This window comes from Tamandua tetradactyla, chromosome 5, assembly GCF_023851605.1.
Source record: "Tamandua tetradactyla isolate mTamTet1 chromosome 5, mTamTet1.pri, whole genome shotgun sequence".
NCBI classification, from domain to species: domain Eukaryota; kingdom Metazoa; phylum Chordata; class Mammalia; order Pilosa; family Myrmecophagidae; genus Tamandua; species Tamandua tetradactyla.
Window position 1 is genome coordinate 116,143,853 of NC_135331.1, and position 16,382 is coordinate 116,160,234.

At 33.8% G+C, this 16,382-nt stretch overlaps 1 protein-coding gene across 6 annotated transcripts in view; it reads left to right on the forward strand.

Moving 5' to 3' along the window:
* The window catches only part of ZNF451 (zinc finger protein 451), a 142,552-nt gene that overhangs the window by 91,614 nt on the left and 34,556 nt on the right, over positions 1-16,382 (forward strand). For 5 of the 6 annotated variants that reach the window (XM_077162156.1, XM_077162155.1, XM_077162157.1 and 2 more), the window contains exons 10-14: positions 679-2,285; positions 4,114-4,257; positions 5,273-5,403; positions 6,321-6,507; positions 13,611-13,679. In XM_077162156.1, coding sequence (XP_077018271.1) covers positions 679-2,285; positions 4,114-4,257; positions 5,273-5,403; positions 6,321-6,507; positions 13,611-13,679 — 2,138 coding nt within the window. The remainder of the gene's footprint in view (positions 1-678; positions 2,286-4,113; positions 4,258-5,272; positions 5,404-6,320; positions 6,508-13,610; positions 13,680-16,382) is intronic. The other variant, XM_077162158.1, reaches the window with a different exon arrangement.

Consider the following 16,382-nt stretch of genomic DNA (forward strand, 5'->3'; position numbering starts at 1 on the left):
TTCACAGAGAGGAAAAGGAGAAAGTGGACTGAAGAAAAAAAGACTCTTGGTTTAGTAAATTGTTTTCATTGGCAATTAGATAATGATCGGTAAGAAATAGAAAGGTGCCAGGTCTGTTCTCTTGGGAGTTTAGTAGTGAAGAAGAAAGGTGAGTTTTTCATTTCTCCTAGATCTGATAACTTATTATAAGTTAATTTTTAGAATAGTGTATAGTAGTAACAACCTAGTTCTTTAGCATAAAAGCATCTGTGGGCATGGCATATTCCTGACATAGAATGAATTCTTAAGAATCTGTTCCAGGTTGCCTATAATCTTACCATAGTATTCTCCATGCAGTTTAATTACTATATAGAAACCCATAATTTGTGTGTTTGATAAGTCCTTTTATCAGTGCATTTGATACTGTTTTTAATTTTCTAAAGTTTGCCTGGAATTTTTAAAAATCTTTTGATTCTAATTTACCCTTTTGTATGTGGGTAGGAATAGACAAGATGTAGGTAATAATCAGGTGTTTTAACATGATAGAATATCATTATATCATCTGCATCTTTAGTGGAAAGTGTCTTTTGGTGCTTGTTTATGTGTTGGTTATTTTATAATTACTATAATAAAAAGCAGATAGGCTATATTTAGAAAATGCTTATGAAAGAGTTTATTATTTTTTTTAATCCAATTTAGAGTTCGTTGTCGAAATGCTGGTCCTGTAGCTGTAGCTGAGAAGAGCATTGCCCAGGTCGCAGCAAGATTCGTATTAAGAGGTTATTGTCCAAATTGCAACCAGGTCTTTGTGGATGAAACCAGTACCCGGTATCATAAGCAGATTTCAGGACACAAAGTCCAAGTCATTACCTCATTGGAAGAATCAGTCTTACTTTATTGCCATAGCTGTGAAGGGAACAAACTTCCTTCTGATTTGCATATGTTAGAGCAATCAAAGTTTTCATCACTTAAAAGAACAATGTCTTTTAAAGAATCCAATACCCAGGATTGTAGTACAATTCCAAAAAAGAAGATGAATTTAGAGGATAAAAGCCATGAAGGTATGATTTGTGTCCAGAAAGAAAAGTCAACAGTTAAAACCTGGTATTGTGAGTGCCATCAAAGATTCCCAAGTGAAGATGCAGTAGAAAAGCATGTTTTCTCTGCAAACACAATGTGTTATAAGTGTGTGGTCTGTGGAAAGGTATGTGAAGATTCAGGGGTCATCCGTTTACACATGAGCCGCATTCATGGAGGAGCACATTTAAATAACTTTCTTTTCTGGTGCCGGACATGCAAAAAGGAGTTAACAAGGAAAGAGACTATCATGGCACATGTGACTGAATTTCATAATGGGCACAGATATTTTTATGAGATGGATGAAGTGGTAGAAGGTGGAATTTTGCCATCATCCTCTACAACATTGGTGAGTAATACAACTGTTAAGAAGCCTTCTTTGGCTGTTGCTATTATCGATCGTTCCCCTGCAAACAGCCCTCCAAGGGGGAAATGGCAGTGCCGAATTTGTGAAGATATGTTTGACTCCCAGGAATGTGTAAAACAGCACTGCATGTCTTTGGCAAGTCACCAGTTTCATAGATACAGCTGTGCCCATTGCAAAAAGACTTTTCACAAGATAGGAACATTATACCGACATTGTCAAGATGAGCATAACAATGAGATAAAGATTAAATACTTTTGTGGACTTTGTGATCTTATCTTTAATGTAGAAGAAACATTCTTGAATCATTACAAAGAGTGTCACAGCATCGATTATGTATTTGTGTCAGAAAAATCTGAAACTTCGATTAAAACCGAGGGTGATTTTGCAGTATTGGAGACCAGTAACCTGTTAACCTGTGGTTGCCATGAGAGTTACAACTGTAAAGTCAACAGAAAGGAAGATTATAGTAAATGTCTCCAAATTATGCTGGATAAAGGTAAGCTGTGGTTTCGCTGCAGTTTGTGTTCAGCAACAGCACAGAATTTAGCCGACATGAATACTCATATATATCAAGTGCACAAAGAAGAAAAGAGTGGTGAGGAGGAGCAGCAGTATGTAATCAAGTGTGGCACCTGCACCAAAGCGTTTCATGATCTTGGAAGTGCTCAGCAGCACTTCCATAGAAAACATTGCTTCCTACAGAAACCCAGTGTGGCTCATTTTGGATCTGATAAAGCAAGCCTGTACAAGTTTACTGCCAGTACTTCACATACAGAGAGAAAACCAAAACAGGCAGTAAATCATACAGACAATTCAGAAGTGGAGAAAGGAGCTGAGAATGACCTAAGCTATCAAAATACAGGTATGGCTTTACAAATCTTCTGTCTGTGCAAATTTCAGATATTAATGTAGAAGGTGATATAGTATAGCCACTATGTAGTAAGTACTGTAACCATGAAAGCTAGTAGTAACTCAGCTTAGAAGCAGGAAAGGAGAATATTTTAGTTAATTACTGAAATATAAATTTTTGGAGGATTTGTGTTCCTCCTGTGTCTTTCAGCCACTTTCTGAACTCAGGGAGACAAAGATTATATGTTGGCTTTAAATAATATATATTGTAGATGTCATTTTATTTTCTCTTATAAAAGGCATAGAGATATTGAGAATTGAAGGAAGTTGATAGTCTTCCTGAAAGTCAGATTTGAAAGTTGTCCTGGACGTTACTGTCATTTACATTTTTCTTATAATGTTTAGTTTCATTTTAAAAATAATTGAAGTAATTTTTTTTGTTTCAATTTTAGCCTTATTCTATAAGTTATAAGAATCTTAAAGGTCATTTCAAAATTTATATGTATACTTTCTTTACTTGGGAAGCAAAGCTTTTCCTTACAGTTAAAATAGCCATTAGAAGTAGCATTAAAAGTGGCAGTAAGAAACCAGGGAAAAATTTGAGGTATGGATCCCCTTGCTTGCTCTACTTGTTCTGGGGTTTCCTCCTTCCATATGATAGGATTTGATAAGTGTAAAAGAATGCAAGTGTTTTTAGTTTGGTTGAAAGGGTAATTTAAATTCTGTATCCTTTTAAATAAACATTAGATTATTGGTGAATATACAATAATCTGGAGACGGTGAAAATATGTGAACATTTGGGTAATAGAATATTTTTAGATATATATTTTTTAAAGTTTACAGGCTTCCTCTATGGTATATCTCAGCATTACTTTTATTCATGTCATGTTTTAAGTGAGAAAGGATTAAATACTTGCTATAGACTTACTTGACTACTACAAACGGTGGTCCCATCCTTTTATGTTCTTTTGTGTCTTTTATTACTCTCATTACTTTGATAGGAAATTATTGTAATATCTAAACCTAGAATTGCTCAGAACCTAGAGAAATATATGAGTGGCTGAGAAATGGGAAGGAATGACTTTACTACATTTGAGAGAGTCTCTCTTATGTGGAGTAGAAGCTATTAACTTTTTAAATGATTTAGCAATTTAAAGTTTGCATTGATACTACTGGAAAGTTTAAACTGTATCAAGGTGGAGAAGTATGAAAGAAAGTAAAAGAGAGGGAGAAAAATAGTTGGAGAGCTGTGAAAGATGATAAAAAAGAATCTAAGAGAACCGAGAAAAATGTGTTTATGATAGGAGGTACTGATGTGCCACTGGCCTCTAGTGCTACTTTTTTGGCAGGAAGGCTCTGGGTTATCCTCTTTCTGCTCTCTAGAGTGTTTAATCAAAATCAGAGAACTACAAGAAAACCAGTACTCCAAATTACAGAAGAGCCAAGTTCTAGTGAGGGAGAATGTTCTTGGAAAATTTTGAAAAAGAATTTCCTTTTATTGTTTTTGGCTCTTTAGCCATAAGACTTGGTCTTTCTATCATATTATTTTAATTTTTAAATAATTCCTTTAACAAATAACTTAAGGAAAAACCCCTTTGGATCAATGGCACATATTTGTAAAAAGATATATAATCTAGTTTCTGAAATATTAAGAATTTTATTTTATGTTGCAGGTGTAAAATTTGTCGTACAGGCGTTGAATGTCATGAAAAGGTTTAGATAGGGATGAATAGGATGAAAGGTTAATATTTTTGTATATAAGTTCTCTAATATCTTTTAGACTTGAGAAATTAGTTTTTAGCAAATTCTTATTAAATTCATGTTCATGTGTTTCTCATCAGATGAAGAAATTGTTGAGCTTCCAGATTTGGATTACCTGCGAACCATGACTCATATAGTCTTTGTAGATTTTGATAACTGGTCAAACTTTTTTGGGCATTTACCAGGACATCTTAACCAAGGAACATTTATTTGGGGCTTTCAAGGTATGGTTAATATGGAAAACATTTGAGAAAACCACTTTTTATTTTACCTTAGAATATGGTGCACTTTAAAAGGATTCCACTTGAGCTTTCCTGAATACAATGATGGCACATAATTAGAATATTTTTACTTTGCAGTGTACTTAGCCGTGCTTAAATCTTTTTCTCTTCATATTTTTCTGTGGTGAATATTAGCTCTTTTTTGTGGATCTTTAGATGCAGATTGAAAAAGCTTTTATTCAATACCAATAATATGCCATGTCCTAAGCTTGATAATAACACGTAATTACTGATTATTATGGTTTTCTCTCTTTTCAAATATAAAGAAGCTGGCTGAAAACTTTATTTTTTATGAAGTTTTAAAACGAACAGCACAGTTAGCTTTTGAACTTGGATGTCTTGGTTACAGAACTAGAATTATTTTCAGCATATTAGAAATGCCTCTTGAGTTAGTTCATCCTTTCTGGCTATTTATAAATATGTAGCTTCATCTAAATCTCTTTATACAATGACCAAACTTGGAGCATCTGATAAGTTAATGTTTGATAGGAAAAGGCATTTAAAGAAGAGACTTGGGATTCAAGATGGAAACATACTGACCTGGATAAGTTAGCCAATATAACCTTTTATTAAGTCTAACTTTACTGATTGCCAGTCACTTCTATCTACTGGAAAGCCTTGACACATTTGTAAAAACCACTAATGGCATACATTCATCCGAAACGATACCATTTCAAAACATTTTCAAGCACCTTACTTTTGGTGTTGCTTTTAACATCCCTGTGAGTAGGCAGATTCATGAAAGTTGGTCTGCTTTCCCAAGATTATAAGGTACAAGATGGTGATATGTGGGTTGAAATTGAGTTCTTTTACATTCTAATTTAATACTTTCCCACTGGAGGGATTTTTTTTTTTCCTATTATCTGTTTTTCCTTGAGTATTTTCAGTAGTTTCTAGCCATTTGGTATTTTCTTCTCCAGTGTAACTATCATTTATGCCTTTTCTAAATGAATAATAGGAGGAAACACCAATTGGAAACCTCCAGTCAACTGTAAGATCTTTAATTACCTGAACAGGATTGGATGCTTCTTCCTTCATCCTCGCTGCAGTAAAAGAAAAGATGCTGCTGATTTTGCCATATGTATGCATGTGAGTCATTGTTTTATTGAAACCAGTGTGACTCTTGGACTCACTGATTCTCTGTTTGGATTTTTTTCCCCCACTTGAGTTGTAATGTAACTGTGTAAGTCATTCTTCAGTGCCATATTTTTTAATAAAATCTTCTGCATCAGGTTCTATTTATGACTACTTTGAGGGCAAATCCCTTGACAGTTTTAATTACTGCTATATCTTTAGCTCTTAGCAGGACCAAACTACACATAATAGACTCTCAGCTATTTATGGAATGAATGGTTAAGAGATAACACTGTACTTGATCTATGCTAAGTTGCTTTCATCTTTAATATCTCTTAAATTAGGAGGCAGCTTAACAATCACTGTTGGGCTGGATAGTATTTAAATATACTACTGCCTCTGCCAGTCACCTAGAGAAGCTACTAACCTAAGACCTGTATAAAATTAAAATTTTTGCTTGAGGGTTCATGAGACACACTAATAATATGAATTTACGCTGCAAACTTGTGGAATGCTGCTTATGGTCAACAGCATAAGAGATTTCTTTTTTCTTCTATCTAGTGCCAAGATTGCAAACTTCCTTACTTACCCTTTCTCTATGGCAGATTTAGTTCTTATTTACCTTTATATTGAGTGTGGAGCTCTCTGGTGTTCCATCTTTATGTGGGGGCTCCCATTGGACTCCCATTTTGGCAGTGTTTCTCTTTCTTAGGGACACATAAAATAGCTCAGCTTATACTTGATGACATCTTATATTTGATTAAATGTAGTGTATTTCATTTATAAAGGAGATCTGTATATCAAACTTTGGTGAGGGCTACAGAAACTGCTTAATATACATTCCTAGATATGTGTTCATTTTGAAATAGTTGTAACTTGATTTGAAATGCACGTGGTGATTTTATCAATATATGCCATTTGTTCCAACCTAGGCTGGTCGTCTAGATGAACAACTACCCAAGCAAATTCCTTTTACCATCCTCTCAGGAGATCAAGGTTTTCTGGAGTTGGAGAATCAATTTAAGAAGACTCAGAGGCCAGCTCACATACTAAACCCTCACCACTTAGAGGGAGATATGATGTGTGCTTTGTTAAATAGCATATCTGATACCACTAAAGGTACGCAGCTGCAGTCACAGTGCAAAACGCCCAAGAGAAGGAGACTTCACTGCTGAGAGAAACCAATAAACTGCTGTCCACTAAAGAACTGTTGCTCAATCACTAAGCAATCATGCCCTCATACTTCTATCTTATCATCTTTTCCTTTTTTCTTTCTTTCATTTTTTAGTGTTTTAGAAGGAGGATAGGTTCATAATAATTTTCTGAAAACTTTTTTAAATCTAGTAGTCAAATCTGTTTGTATATCACGTGTAAATCCATGGGTTGACATATGTTAAGACAGTTTTGCAGAACTTAAAATTCAGTCTTCATTTCTGAAATTCCAGACTTACTTTAGTTTTTTTAGAAGGCAGATTGCTTACACCTGAAATAAGAAAGCTTTAATAAAGAGTAACAATGACAATACCAGCAGAACAAAACAAAATATAAGAGGTTGACAGCCCTGTGAAGACCTTTAGTTTAGGTCTGAGGAAGGAATGAATAACTCTTCTGTGCTTGTTGATGGCTTATACTCCCTTCTCCATCTTTATGAGACTGTTCAAGGAAAGGAAGTACTTATGTCCAATTCACTTCCCAGTATTTAAGAAAAATCTACTAGCTCAGGCATGTTCTTTAAAGCAGAGTAATGATGTCAAGGTTATAATGGAAAATAAGCTCTATTTTATATATTTGTGTTATTCCTTACTATTGAATATAATCTTCCTATTCTGTAGTTTTTCAGTTTTATCCATTTGCTTTTTTTTAACCTCTTTTTCTTGCACTATTTTCCATTCCTTCGGTAATCATTTACCGCATCTACTTAATATCTTATAAAATACTTGTTTTTACTTTTGCTACCCTCTGCTAAGCACCTTTTCTTTTGCATATGCTGCTGCTTTGGGAAGCATTTCCTTTATAATTTAGTTTGTGGAACCTGTTATGATTTTGTCTCTATTTCAGTTCTTTTTGGAATGAGCGCTGCATGAGTAGATGAGGATTAGAAAATATAGAAGGCCACTGTTATCTGCTGGTTATCCCCTTTGAATGCCTTTTAAGTTCTAGGTATTTTTTTATTTTTTTATCATTCATTTCATTTTATTGCTCTTTTGAACTTAAACTGCTTTTTGGAACGTGTACTTCATGCCAAATATTTGTGAAATGCAGCAGTCATGCAAACATAAAGAAGGGAATGAGTTTTGGTTCATATGTCAATTTTGCTGCTTACTAGCTATATAATATCAGACAATTAACTTTTTACTAACCCTCACTTTCCATCTATAAGGTTGTAAGAATTAGTGATATAAAGTGTCTAGCACCATATATAAAGCACTGGAGGGGCTCAGTAAACAGTAGCTATTTGTATTATTACTATCATAAAAGGAAAATGTGATATAATTAAGATTAAGAGGCCAAAGAAGTGTAATGTTTTTAAATCAAGACATTTTACCATTAATGTTGATTTAAGGAGCTAAAGAAGTATATAATGCTTTTGTAACCATACAATTAAAAAATGTTATACTAAAGCATACTATATTTAGATCCAGTTATTTAAAGCTAAATTTTTCCATAATGAAAGACTGAAAGGTGTCAGATTGCCTGGTAATAAATCTTAAAATAAGAGAATCAAAGAACAGTTGCTTTCTTGGATAACTTCTATTACTTTTCCTATCAAATGACTTTGTGAATAGAAAAGTAAGAGTTTATGTTAAGGAATCGTATTTAGTATGTACTGGCAATGAGAAAATCTCTCACTGTCCACAAAGACATTCTTTTAGGGTCTTTAAGTAATTTTGGTTACCACAAGAATGCCAAGATAATCTCCTTTTATCTAGTTTAGCATAGTGTTCTTGTCTTCAGTTTTGACAAAGTTTTAAGGAAATATGGTTTTAACCTTTTGGTTAGAGGCATGGGAGAGGATTAATGAAACTCTCTGAGAATCTGATAAAAGCTTTCTATATCCTCTTTCCTCCAAAATATACATGTTTATAAAATTTTACATATAATTTCAGTAGATATGTGGTTTCAAGATTCCTAGCTCTTGATGCCTCTAACCATGTCCTTGAAGAATAAAATTAAGATATTTTTTGCTATAGTCTAATAACTGCAGAATTTATGTCAAGATAAACAAATAGCACTGCTAAAAAGTAATGTTCAGAAAGATGCTGAAAGATGTCTTTCAGTTCTTTTTTTTTAAGTTGTGGAAACATGTATACAACATACACGTTCCCATCCTTACTTCTCCCAAGCATAACATTCAGTGGAATTTATCACATTCACAATTCCCCCCCCACCTTCCATTTCCCATCACCCCAGCAGAAACCCAACACTCATTTCTAATTAACTGCCCATTGCCCCTGCCCTTCACCTGTGATAACCTGCACTTTACTTTCTGCCTCTTTTAATGTGTCTGTTCTCTGATATTTTCTTTGTGGTTACCATTGGGCTTATATTTAACAACCTAAATCTGTAATAATTTTGTTTGTTCTGATACCAACCTAACTTCAATAGCATACATAGACTATGTTCCTATCGTCTTTCCCCCATCTTTGTGTAGTTCTTGTCACAAATTACATATCTATACATTATAAGTCCAAAACCATTGCTTTATCATTATATTTTATGCATTTGCCTTTTAGATACTACAGGAAGTAAAAAATATGGAGTTAGAAATAAAAAATACAATAGAATTGGTATATTTACTCATACTGTTATCTTTAGTGGTGATTTTTATTTCTTCATGTGACTTTAGTCAGTTGTCTAGTGTCCTTATCAACCTGCGGTACTACTATTAGCATTTCTTGTCTCTCAGTTTTTGTTTATCTGAGAATGTCAATCTATTTTTGCAGACATAGAATTTTTGGTTGTCACTGTTTTGCTTTCAGCATTTTAAATATGTCTTCCATCTGACTTCTTGCCTCTGGTTTCAAATGAGAAATTGGCACTTAATCTCGTTAAGGCTCCCTTGTATGTGGCACATTGCTTTTCTATTACAGGTTTCAGAAATCTCTTTTTAACTTTGGCATTCGATAGTTTGATTGTGACATGGTGTGGTTTGGGTCAATTTGGGTTTATCCTGTTTGACGTTCATTGGACGTCTTGGATGTATATTTTTACGTCTTTGGATAGATTAGGAAAGTTTCAGCCATTATTTTTACATCCTCTCTGCTCCTTTTTTCTCTTTCTCAAATAATGCATCTGTTGTACCCTTGATGGTGTTCCGTAGGTTCCTCAGGCTCTGTTCGTGTTTCTTCATTCTTTCTTCCTTTTCAGACTGAATGAATTCAGTTATCTTGTCTACAAGTTCACTGTTTCTTCTGTGAGCTCCAGTCTGCTCTTAAGCCCATCTAGGGAATTTTTTATTTCTTTTCCTCTGGTCTTCAGCACTCTTTGGTTCCTTTTCTTAATTTCCTTCTATTTATATTCTCTTTCATTTCTCTGTCATTTTCCTGATTGACTTTAGTTCTCTGTCCATGTCCTTTTGCTCTTTGAGCATATTTAAGACCATTTTTTAAAAGTCTTTGGAATTTCCCAGGTCTGATCCTCCTCACTGATGGTTTCTAATGCTTTAATCTTCTTTTCTGCCTGGGTCGTCACTAACTGTTTCCTTGTATGTTTTGTAATCTTGAGATGAAACTTGGAAATTTTGATATTTTGAAGTGTTATCACTGGAATTTAGACTCTCTGAGACACCTGCTCCTTAAGCTTATATCCAGCTGCTTAAATTTCGAGAGATATTAAGGAAAAAAAATACCTTTCCCAGTCTTTGCATATTGACCTGTTTGAGTGCTTTCTTTTGGAGATTATCCATGTAATGAGTTTAGAGAATAGCTCCAGGCCAATGCATAGGGGCTCCCTGGTCCTTTCTGGGCTTGTGTCTTGTCTTGAGCATAGTTATTTGACCGTAGGAATTCTTATATTTACTTGGATACTAATGTGCCCTCTTTCCTAAGAAACACTTTTCTAATGGTCCCAGGCACTGCACTCCATGTCGCTTGCCTCAGGCAACCACTTGACTGCCCTCCCACTGTATTCTCTAGGGAGCTCTCTGAGCCATCTCTTTTTTTAAAAAAAAAATATATCTATTGTAAAAACTTAACATACAAACATTCTTGACATACAGTCTTTCCATACATGGTCTACAGTCAATGGCTGTGAGCCATCTTCTACCAGCAGGGCAAGTTGTGGGACAATAAGTTCCAAAGACCACCAGATAGCTTAGTATGTCCATGAGGGCTGCTCTGCTCCCTCTGGAACCAGACCTGCAATCAGCATTGGTATATGGGCTGGCTCTGTGCTGAGCCAATGAGAGGCGGGGAAGAGGGTAGCCAGTGCCCCAGGAGATCCTACTGCTGTTAAATGCCCCTTTCTTGATTTGGCACACCCATTACTGCAATCCTTTAACTGTCTTCTGGAAATTTGGGAAAAATTTTTCCTCACTAACATCAGTTGCTTTTTAACGTCTGCTATTTAGAGAGATAAAAAAGCTAATCTTGTAGTTTTAATTTGTATTTTTTTTTTTTTTTACTTTTTTTTTCTTTTTTGTGAAAAATAGCATATATACAAAAAAGCTGTGAATTCCAAAGCACATCACAACAATTAGTTGTAGAGCAGATTTCAGAGTTTGGTATGGGTTACAGTTCCACAATTTTTGGTTTTTACTTCTAGCTGCTCTAAGATACTAGAGACTAAAAGAAATATCAATATATTATATTGAATCATTATTCAGCAGTCATACTCATTTGTTAAACCCTATTTTCTCTGTATAACTCGGCCATCATCTTTGATCTTCCACTCTTTAGGGGTATTTGGGCTATGCCCACTCTCACTTTTTCATGTTGGAAGAGGCTATCGATAATATAGGATAGGGGGATGGTACTAGTTGATGTTTTGGAGAAGCTGGCCCCTCTGCATTTCAGAACTTTTACCTGATCCAGGGACTCATCTGGAGGTTGTAGGTTTCTGGAGAGTTAACCCTAGTGTATGGAACCTTTGTGGAATCTTATTTGATTCCCTAGGTGTTCTTTAGGATTGGCAGGATTGGTTTTGGTTGGCGTTTGGCAAGTTATGATGCATAGCAGTCACTGGAGTGAGTGTTAAAAGTGACCTCCAGGGTAGCCTCTTGGCTCTATTTGAGTTCTCTCAGCCACTGATACTTTCTTAACATTTTTTTCTCCCCTGTTGGTCAGGATTCAACCATATTGATGGCTAAATTTCTTAGTTACTATTTTCCACTTTTCCATTGGTAACCTTTGTTGCTTTTATAAAAAATTCCTTTGGCTCTTAGAGATATGTTTAGATAATAGAACCTGACTGTATATCAACTAATTGAAGAGCAAGACCCATTTGATACAATTTATGTGTGGTTTTATTTTGAAAATATGGTTTTATATATCCAGCTATTTATGGTTCTTAATTATTAATTTACTTATATTTTTTCTTAGATTGTATAAGGGTAAACTTGGGCATCGGTTGTTATGAATTAGTATAATACAAATTATGAAAGATGTTACTGAATGTATTTCAAGATTATGTTTCTTCATGGAACATTCTTCATGGACTATCTGTTTTATAGAACTTTGTTTTATTCATTTGGTTGTAGCTTCACTAGGAATAGAGCGATAGTATTAAGTGTGGTCAGTGTCTATAAAGTCATACCAATTACACAGATTTTTAAAGCCGTATTAAAAATTGAAAGTAAATGTTCACTCTTGCTGTGAAAGTGTAGATGATTGAAGCAGCATCTCATGTTCTGTTGAATAGTCATTATATAAAATAATTGTTACAGTTCTAAAAGTCTTGTGTGTCTTTAGTTTCTTCAGCCTGTTAAGACATAGGTTGTTGATTTGGGTACCATCCCAAAGTCTACATGATAAAACTAATTCTATACAAAGGTTCTGAATATAGGGAAGAATATTCATAATTTCTCTGTTCTACAAATGGGTCTGATTAAAGTAAAAGAAGTATATGTATTTTTTGCAACCTAGTGTCAAGCTGATCCCTGTTATCAAATATGCAGTTTTGCCTTAGGCCTCATATGCAGTGATGAATTGTTTAGATCAGTAAAGGCAAGCTGCTTTTGACTGACCTTGCTTTTAATTGTAAAAATAGAAGCCCCTAGGTATTTTCTCTCTGGTCCTAAATTTTAGAAGCTTAATTTTGTTGTTCTTCAAATTGTAAATGTAATGTTTTATTTCCCTAGAATATTACTTGAAATATTTGCAGTAGTAGGTATACATAACAGATTATAGAGAAAGCAATACTATTTTTTTGTGGCATTGTAAAGAATATCCTGTAATAACAAATTTCTGCAGCAAAGGAACATATGAGATATAGCTGTTTATTTTTATTGGCAATCAATTATAAATCTTTAATTTTTAAGTGTATTTTTAAAGTTTTTACATGTTAGCACGGAAGCAAACATGTCCATATGGCTTTTTTTCAGTGATTTAAACTTTGATTCAATCACTATATTGATTTAAAAAGTGATAGTACATCGCTGATAGTATCATTGTTCAGATTTCGCAATACCTCATCAGGTATATCATTTTTATAAAGTCTTCAGATTCTCTAATTAGGAAAGCATATAAGATCAGGTAAGTGAGTTTGTGGCATGCAGAGGCTTTGTTAATTAAAACCTAAGGTGTTAGCTGTATAGAGATGAATGCATATGATTTTCAAAGTACAGGAAAATTTACTGTCACCAGTTTTCTTAATTTTAAGATGATTTCATGCAAATGAAACTTTGGAGATTATTTTTTAGATCCAATAACTTTTAAATTTCTAGGTTTTTTTAATACCAGAATTTTATATTTTCTCAGTGGTTATGCTAAAAGAACATTTTCAAATAATTTTTTGAATATAGGGAAGACGTAAAATTGGATTGCCTATTTCATTAGTTGATTTATTTTTCTTGATTTAAGACTATTCGTGAGCATTTAAAAATATATATCTATTGAGAAAGTCGTCTAATACTGATTAATTATAATTAGTAAGCTTGGATAAACGAGAAGTCATAAAAATAATATTGTTTGAGAATACGTATATATATATATATATATATATATATATATATTTGGCACAATAGCTTTCAAAAATTAATTGCGTTTGTTGATTCTTCCTTACAGAATGTGACAGTGATGATAACCTGGGTATAAAAAGTACTTCAGTAGGAGAAGAATTCAGATCCACAGAAGGTAACCTATTAAAGTTAATTCTTTCCCTATTTGATTGTATCTGTATGTTTTTTGTTTCTTCCCACTACATCCTTTCCTTACCCCTAAGTCCCTAATCTCTGAATTAAAAAATATATATATTTTATTTTTCCCTAGAAAAGGGGTCATCAGTTATGGCCCTTGGACTGAATCCATCCCACTGCCTGATTTGGTAAAATATTTCCTTGGGAAACAACCACACTCTTTTGTTTACGTATTGTTTATGTGGATGCTTTTGAGCTAAAATACTAGGTTACAGTAGTTGTGACACAACCATAATGACACTTTCAAATCCTAAAATACTACTTTCTACTTTATAACAGAAAGAGTGTGCTTATCCCCGAGCTAAGAGGAATTTTTGGTTTGCTAATTTTTATTTGAAATATGGAGTAAAGAACTATTAAGAGGTATATAGTGAAACTAGGAAAGCAAGCATTTACACCTAAATATTCATGGGCTAATCTATAATTGAAAATTATTTGACCCCCTTCTTAAAGGAAAAGCTGTTTCATTCCTTATGTTAAGCTAACATTTAAAAAATTTTTTTCTTGTTACCATATTTACAATAAATATTTCCCTTTTTAATCATATACATATATATATTTCATTGTTCTTAATTGCATTCACAAAATATATCCGTCATTCCAGATAGCAACCTTGTACATTTTAAGCCTTAACTTCCTTTTGTCTGTCCCCACCTTGTTCCCTGGACAAGGTGGGGACAGACAAATATATCTTCTATATTTGTCTTCTATATATATATCAGAATATATCTTCTATATTCTGACTGTATAAGTTTGCTTATTCTAATTTTTACAAAACAGTGTTTGGCTTATTTTACTCATCCTTTTTACAACTGAATATTATTCCATTGTACGTATATGCCACATTTTGCTTATCAGTTCATCAGTTGACAGACACTTGAATTCCTTCCATCTTTTGGCAATTGTGAATAATGCCCCTGTCAGCATTGGTGTGCAATTACTGTCCGAAACGCTGCTTTCAATTCTTTTAGATATATACCTAGCAGTGGGATTGCTGGATCATGTAGTAGCTCTATACTTAGCTTTCTGAGTAACCTACAAACTGTTTTCTACAGTAACTGTACCATTTTACATGGCAATGAAAAAGTGTTCCTATATTTCACATCCTCTTCAACTTATTTTCCTTTTTTTTTTATTAGCAGCCATTCTAATGGGTGTGAAATACTATCTCATCGTGGTTTTGATTTGCGTTTTCCTAATGGCTAATGATGTTGAGTGTCCTTTTGTACTTTCTGACCATTTGTATATCTTCTTTAGAGAGAGATGCCTCTTCAAATGTTTTAATCATTTTTAAATTGGGTTGTTCTGTCTTCTTGCTGTTAAATTGAAGGATTTCTTTATATATGCTAGATATTAAATCTTTATCAGATATGTGTTTCCAAATTTTTTCTCCCATTGAGTAGCTTGCCATTTTACTTTCATAATAAAGTCCTTTGAGTACCATAAGTTTTTAATTGTCATGAGATCCCGTTTATGTACTTTTTCTTTCTTTGCTTGTGTTTTGGGTATAAAGCCTAAGAAACCATTCCCTAATGTGAGGTCCTGAAGATGCTTCCTTACATTTTCTTCTAGGAGTTTGATGGTTCTAGCTCTTGTATTAATCATTTTTTGTTGATTTTGTATATGGTATGAGGTAGTGGTCCTCCTTTTTTTTTTTTGCGAATGGAGATCCAGTTTTCTCAGAATTATTTGTTGAAGAGACTATTCTTGTCCAATTGAATGTCTTTGCCACCTTGTCGAACATTATAAATTTGAGAGCTAACATCTGAGCTCTCAGTTCTATCCTATTGGTTTATATGTGTGTCCTTGTGGCAGTACCAAGCAAATTTTTTTTTATTGTGGCTTTGTAATAAGTTTTAAGACCAGGAAATAAGTCCTCTAACTTCATTCTTATTTTTCAGGATGGCTTTTGCTATTTGGGATCCCTTACCCTTCCATGTAAATATTGTTATTGGCTTTCATATTTCTGTAAAAAAGATTTGTTAGAAATTTTATTGGGTTTGCATTGAATCTATAAATTGCTTTGGGTAATATTGGCACTTTTTTAAATTTAATATTTGTATTGAGAAATTTTCACACACATGCATTCCATACATGGTATACAGTCCGTGGCTCGCAATATCACATAGTTGTGTATTCATCGTCATGATAATTTTTTAGAATATTTGCATCACTCCAGGAAAAGAAGTAAAAAGAAAAAAGAAAAATCTCGTACATACCATACACCTTGCCCTCCTTTCATTGGCCACTAGTATTTCCATCCACCCAATTTATTTTACCCTTTGTCCCCTTTGTTATTGATTTACTTTTTATCCATTTTTTTTTACTCATCTGTCTATACTCTGGATAAAAGGAGCATTAGAACCAAGGTTTTCACAATCACACAGTCACATTGTAAACGTTATATCTGTATACAGTTGTCTTCAAAAATCAGGAATACTGAAATAACTCAGCAGCTTTAGGTACTTCCCTTCAGCCACTACAATACCCTGTAAATTAAAAAGGGATATCTATATAATGCATAAGAATAACCTACAGGATAACCTCTTAACTCTGTATGAAATCTCTCAGCCCTGAAACTTGATTCTGTCTCATTTTTCTCTTCCCCATTTTGGTCAATCCCTTGATGCTGGGTCCTGGT